Genomic DNA, 6,936 nt, shown 5'->3' on the forward strand with positions numbered 1-6,936 from the left:
CATCCATCCATCTAACCATACATCCATTGATCTAACATCCATCCATCCACCCACTCATCCATCCATCGATCTAACATCCATCCATCAATCTATCCATCCATCGATCTAACATCCATCCATCAATCTATCCATCCATCGATCTAACATCCATCCATCCACTCATCCATCCATCGATCTAACCATCCATCGATCTAACATCCATCGATCGATCTAACGTCCATCCATCCACTCATCCATCCATCCATTTATCCATCCATCCCTCTAAAAATCGTACGCTGTGATTGGTTCATCCAGTTTTTCCTGACTTGGTGAAACGTGGGCTTTTTTTTTGGAATAACAGTAAATTTTCCCCAAATTCTTGTCCTGCCAGGACTAAAACTACAGTCCTGAAGTAGAAACTTTCCAAAATGTAACTTTTTTTTGTTGCAGTTTTTTTTTCCATCCCAAACACTCTCTCTCTCTCTCTGTCTCTCTCTCACTGTCTCTCTGTCTTTGTCTCTCTGGTTCTGTCTGTGTTTTTTGTTGCATTTTACCAAAGTCTTTCAACCGACTTTTCCCTCGACTGCGTTTGCACCGTACGCCCGGGTGCTGACGAGCTTCATGCCTAGAGGAGTGGAGGAAAAGCAGGCAGAATCTTACAGTCCAGTTTGGCCCAGGGGTACTCCATGTCCCAGACCATCCCCGGCCAACGCCTGCACGCTGTGGTGGAGCACGGGTGACATGTTAGTGGCAGCGATGGGAGCCGGAGCAGAGCAGCGAGAGAACGTCAACACACACACACACACACACACACACAGGACAGGGGTGTGTGGGGGCGCAGGAGCGGCGCTGGGGTGAGCGTGGTATGAATGAGACGGAGGAGCAGCGTCAGCCAGTCGTGTTAGAATGGAGGTTAACTGTAGGTTTGGTGGAGGTCACAGGGTCAGGTCACAGGGTCAGACATCAAAGACTTGAACAGCAGGTTCAACATTTGATTGTTAATGTTGTGATAGATATTATCTCAAATTCTTAAAATCCATTAAATGACCGTGTTGTTGATCGGACAATTTTATATGTACATAAAAATTTTTAAAAGTTTTCTAAGATTTTGTTTTTCCTTGACTTTTTTTCTTTAACGGTTTCCGCAACATAACATAACATAACAAGGGATGTGATGTCTGATAATATCGGCCGATCGATGTTATCGGCCCGATATTAGCATAATTATGTAATATCGGTAAGAACCCGATAACGCAACGTCAGGGTTTGGCCAAATATGTTCGAATCTCTTGCGGGTCCTGAGACGTTTACCTCAGTTTTGCGGGAAAACGCCTGAACATATATCGGTATCGGTTGATATCGGAATCGGAAATTGAGTGTTTGGACAATATTGGCGTATCGGATATTAGCAAAAAGTTATTATCGGAGATCTCTAAACTTAACAAAACATATATTTGAACTCCAGTTATCGGTTTTTTCTCTAACTAACATAAAGTTTGTTCCAGATCGAGTCTGTTTCACCAATTTGATGAAAAGTAAACCACGATCCACCCACAGGTGGCGCAGCTGCAGATCATGATGATTTCACCAAACCTGAATTTCATCTGGACAACAAGAAATCAGGTTACACTTGATTAAAAATGTGAACATATTCTCACTTCGATTCACAGCTTTGTGTGAAGGAAACATTTCGGTGGATTTTTAATTAATTTTTTTTTTTATATATTTTGTATTTTCCTGACCCTTTACTACCACAGATTAGTGTTCAAATACACAGGCAGCAGTTTTGAATGTATATTTGATTATATTTGCTGTAAGTCTTTCCTTCTTCCTTGCCTCCTCTGCTTTTTACTGAGTGAACGACCTGCTGTTTTCACCTGTTTATTATGGTTCAAACTGCATTAGAAAATAAACTAATTAGTTAAAAAAAAAAAAAGGTGAAACGATCCTGTAAACAACCGCTTGGTTTGTTTTTTTTTTGTTCTAGAAAAATGAGTGGACAGAGGTGATTTCACCAACAGTCCTTTAAAGCCTAATGCTCATGAGTGACTGCATTACTGCATATTATGAGTGGAGAGAGTCGGGATAACGTATGAATGGGCAGACACGCACACGAGCGCCGCCTAATATTTATCTATTAATCTATTTACATGTGCAAATTCCGGAGAAATACAAATTACCATTCAGAACCGGTTTCCGCAACAGCGAGGATGACACAGCTTCGCAGGCTTCATTACGTTATGGCCCCTCGCATTAGCCCCAGTGCTACGTCCCACGCTGTGAAAGGCGATTTTTTTTTTTTTTTTTTTTCTTGCTGGGCCCTCTCACCTTTTTTAAAAAAAAAAAAAAAAAAAAAAACACACACATATATGTGTACATATATATGTACATATGAATATATGTACATATATATGTATATACTGTATATACATATATGTACATATATATTTACATATATATGTACATATATACAGTACATGTACATATATGTACATATATACAGTACATGTACATATATATGTACATGTATATGTATATATGTACATATATGTATATATGTACATATATATGTACATGTATGTATATATGTACATATATGTATATATGTACATATATATGTACATGTATGTATATATGTACATATATGTATATATGTACATATATATGTATATATATGTATATATATATATATTTACCCTGGCTTTTGTCGAAGAGGTTAGAGAGTCCAGCTAAACTTAAAAAATGTTTAAAATAAATACCGGTAATATTTAAATATAAATACTGCTCCTACAGTATTATATTCATATGTTCATTGTATTTTTTTTAATAATAACTAATTCAATTATTTATAAGTTTTATATGAGCGGCTTTGTCATGTGAGCTCAGAGTAAATAAGATAATACTGTATTTATTTTTATGTTTTTTTCAGCTCGTTGTGTGTCATTAAAATGTCCAGTAATATAAACCAGAACTCTATAAAAGTATAACTCTATAAATCGCTGTATTTCAATGAAATGCTGTACCTAAAAATTCTGACAGATTTTTCTTTTTTTTTACAGTTTTATATAAAACAACGATGTCTGCAAAAATAAACATAATTAATAACCGAGTCCCTTATTAAACCCACATACTGAAACGTACAGTGTGAGTCACAGGCTGCCACCGGAGGCGCCATTAGGGACATGTGGTTCCTCTGGGAATTCAAAAATAATCCTGACCACGTCTGTGAAATTATGGTTTAGCAGATTTGTCTGTCGGTTGTTAGGTTTCTATCAGGGCTGGACGTCTGAGTGACTGGAGCAGAGAGTGGGGTCATGTGACACCTGGGTGGGGAGGTTTGCTGATGTGTCTGGGCCAATGATGACACGACGTCACGGGGAACAGATCAGATCAGATCTACGGTCCTAAAGTCGTCTACAAATATCCAGAAAACAGATGTGAAAATGACAGAGATTATGGTGTGGCACTGTGGAGCGCTGCCCCTGTCAAAACAGAACGTGCGCTGGGATCCAATCGAGTGGAAAAGTGCAATCCTGTATTGATCTGGGCGCTGCTGCAAAATCGATGTGAGCTGCGACGAGTGGGAAGAACAAGATAAGACACGTTTTCCCTTCTATTCATCACCGGCTGATAAGAGTGCTGTGCTGACATCTGCGAGCTGCTGTTTGTCTGCTGCATCTCTTAAGTGTTGGTGAATGAGGTCTCTCTTACACACACACACTTGTGTACACACACACACACACAGACACACTTGTTCAGGCACACTAAAACTGTTGTTTAACTGCACGGCAAAGTAACTTCAGAGAAAAGATGAGGAATGAAAAAGATCCACGGAGCGGAGATGGAGACGGGAGATAGTTTCAGAGTCAGTCAGAGCAGAGGGTGAGAGTGAGGGAGGTTTGATACTCATCAGAGCGTCCAGATGAAACACAAAGGAGGGTGTAAACAGGGTGAAGGAGGAGAGGAGGAATATTTCAGAGGAAATAAAAAAAAGAGAGAAAGCGTAGAGGGGCAAGAGGAGGAGGAGGAGGAGGAGGAGGAGGCATGAGAAGAAGAAGAAAGGACGGAGTGCAGAAAGGGAAATGAAAGACAGACGGAGGAGATTTGGTTAATTTCTCACCTGTCCCACTTAGCGGGTAGCTCGGAGAGGGGGAGAACACCTGCGAGGCAAAGTCCTCAAATGTCATGACCTCTCGGTGGTTCTGGACAATGGCCTCCAAGTAGAGTGCTCGCTCCTCGTAGCTGAGTGGCGCTTGTTAAGTGACAAAACATAATGGTATGTGGCCGCGTTACGTCAGAGACGGCAACGAGGTTGGGTAAGAATTCGGTCATTCAATCACAGAACAAAACACTTTCAGTTCAACCAGCCTCCAGCAGGGGGTAGCGGTTTAATGACCGCATTAGCCCCGCAGTGCAGGTGAACACCCCGCTAGAGCAAGGGTGACATCGCGGGGCGAGAGGCAGTCGCCGGGCAGGGCAACTCTGCATCATCTGCATCTAAACACAGACTGAACAAACCCACCAGGCCACGGTGGCCTGGATGAGACGGCAGCCTCTGAGATAAGACGAAAAAAAAAGGAAAAGAAAAGAAAAGAAAAGAATACTGCACTCCTGGAGATTCTCCTCTCCTCTTCTCTCCCACTCATTCGTCCCTCTCTCCCCTCTAATAGAACCCCTGCTGCAGGCAGCATGTGTTGGACCACCCTCCCCGATGTGCTGCCTGCCACTTCTCCGTGCCATCAGGGGGAAAATTGGAGCCATTTGAAATTCAGAGTGACAGGCAGCGACTGGAGCCGGGGCGGCCGGCGTGAGGGACGGAGAGTTGGATTTGAAATGGGGGGGAAACTCGAATAAGAATAAAACAGAGGAGTCGAAGCGGCGTAACGGCCGGCGGCTGAGTGTGAAACACATCCTGACGGTCATTATCATATCATTACGGCGAATGATCTGTTGTGGAATGGTCGCAAGTGCCGGATAAAATATGGTGCGGGGGAAACTGTTGGAGCAAAACCGCCTCTGATGCCATAATCATCGTCAGGCCGTCTGATTTAACCGAGCGTGCGCATGTTTGACAATGAGTCTGACAACCGCTCTGATTTTCCTCGCGGCTGTCGTTCGAGGACACGCTCCCCTGATTGACAAATAGCTTGACAAACACACACGGTCTCTCCGGTCCTCCCTCCACAAGTGCCAGGGTGGAGTGGCACTGGGCTGGCACCGGAGCCAGGCCTGAACAAGGCTGAGCCGAGATAGGCTGGACTGGGCCGGGAGCCTCTGGTCTGGGTCGGACAGATACGACCAGACAGGGACTGGGAAGGAGGCCCGCTGTGGGCACATGCCGCCACAGCCAGGGCCAAGGCTGCCATGACCAATGGCTTTGAGGGGAACCGTGGCAAAGTAGAGGCGACAGGCACCTGAGCCGGGGCACGCCGGGGGGCGGCCGTCGCCAAGCTGCTCACGGGGACAAGCAGAAACGGACGCGGGTCGGAATAAAGCGGTGGAGCAGCTTCAACAAATCAAGTCGTCGACGCGAGGTTGTTCATTTAAAAGGGACGGATGACGACCGACGTACAGGTCATCATCTGGACCAAGGTTTTCGGAGTTTTTTTTTTTCAGTGTTTACATCGGGCTCTGAAAGGGCTCTGAGAAGAACCGACACTGAAGTAACCTTCAATCCTGAGTGTGTGAGCGAGGTGAACGGTACGTTCCATTATTATAACGACCTCCATTTCAACATAAGTTTCCCCCACGATGGACATTGACTAGAATTACTTGTGAATATATCATAAAAACACTGTGGTCTCACTTCTGCCTCTCTCTCTTCGAGAGAACATTTTATGACGTGTAAAACAGCGCCCCCCATAAATGTTGCGTGTTGAAAACATGGTACTGCATCCTGTTGTCTGTGAGGAGGCCAAACTGATTTAGATAAAAATTTTCCCCACGCCACCTATTGGTCAAAATATTGCATGTACATTTAGAATTACAATGACGTCACTACTTACTAATTACTTTACTACAGACTTTTTTTTAATCTAATTGTGTTTGAGGAAAATCTTTGGTCTGCGGAGACGAATGTTTTTGGACCAAAATCCTTTATCAAGAAAACAATCTTCACCTCGTGCTACATTAAACCCAATTCACAGAGATCTGATGAATTCAACAAAATAAAATATAACTGCGTCTTAAGTCTCACAGGCAGGGCAGCCCTACGTCCGGTCGCAGTCGGACAAACACGCACTGTAACAAAATCACTACTTTCAGCAGACACTGTTGGGCAAAGAGCAAGTATCCCAGGCTCTGCTGCCATGGTTACTTGGGTCACATCTCTGTGTACTGGGTCATAGCCAAGGTTTTATGGACAGATCAGGGGAGGATTTGTTATAAAAAAAAAAAAAAATAGAACAAAATGTGCCCAGACAGGTGAGGAGTCGGAGGCAAAAAAAAAACAGGAACGTTTTAAGTAAAAAGTGATTAATAAAAGAAAGGGAATGAGAGAGAGAGAGAGAGAGAGAGAGAGAGAGAAACCCTCGGCTCAGCGTGGGTCAACAGAGCCATATGGCCGTCCATTATCAGAGATGCAGATGACTGGAGGCCTGTTATTGAGATTCTTAAAGCAAATATTGACTCCAGCTGGAGCAGAGACTCTGCCTCGGACTCGGACACACGCCTCTTCTGCACCACTTCCTTCCGCTGCCCTCTGTCCAAGACAAATGGATTTAAATGGGTGAGAACGAAAGAAAAAAAAAAAAAACTTCAAAAGAATGAGTCAAATAAATGGATGTCGGATGGCACGAGGGGGACAGATATGGGCGAGGAGGGGGGGGGGGCTAATAAAAGGCCTGCTACTGATAAGGGAACGCGGGAGATGTAATTAGCTCATTTGAGTTAATGTACAATGTAATCTGTGGGTGAAAAAAAAAAGCTGCACAAAAATCTGACCAGACGCACAGAGAG

General features: G+C 43.6%; 1 protein-coding gene across 1 annotated transcript in view; it reads right to left on the reverse strand.

Annotated features, from left to right (window-relative positions):
• ralgapa2 (Ral GTPase activating protein catalytic subunit alpha 2) overlaps positions 1–6,936 on the reverse strand; it is a 105,956-nt gene that overhangs the window by 5,423 nt on the left and 93,597 nt on the right. The window contains exon 41 of the mRNA XM_017034777.2: positions 4,100–4,221. Coding sequence (XP_016890266.1) covers positions 4,100–4,221 — 122 coding nt within the window. The remainder of the gene's footprint in view (positions 1–4,099; positions 4,222–6,936) is intronic.

Source organism: Cynoglossus semilaevis, chromosome 1 (assembly GCF_000523025.1).
Source record: "Cynoglossus semilaevis isolate Cse_v1.0 chromosome 1, Cse_v1.0, whole genome shotgun sequence".
Lineage (NCBI taxonomy): Eukaryota > Metazoa > Chordata > Actinopteri > Pleuronectiformes > Cynoglossidae > Cynoglossus > Cynoglossus semilaevis.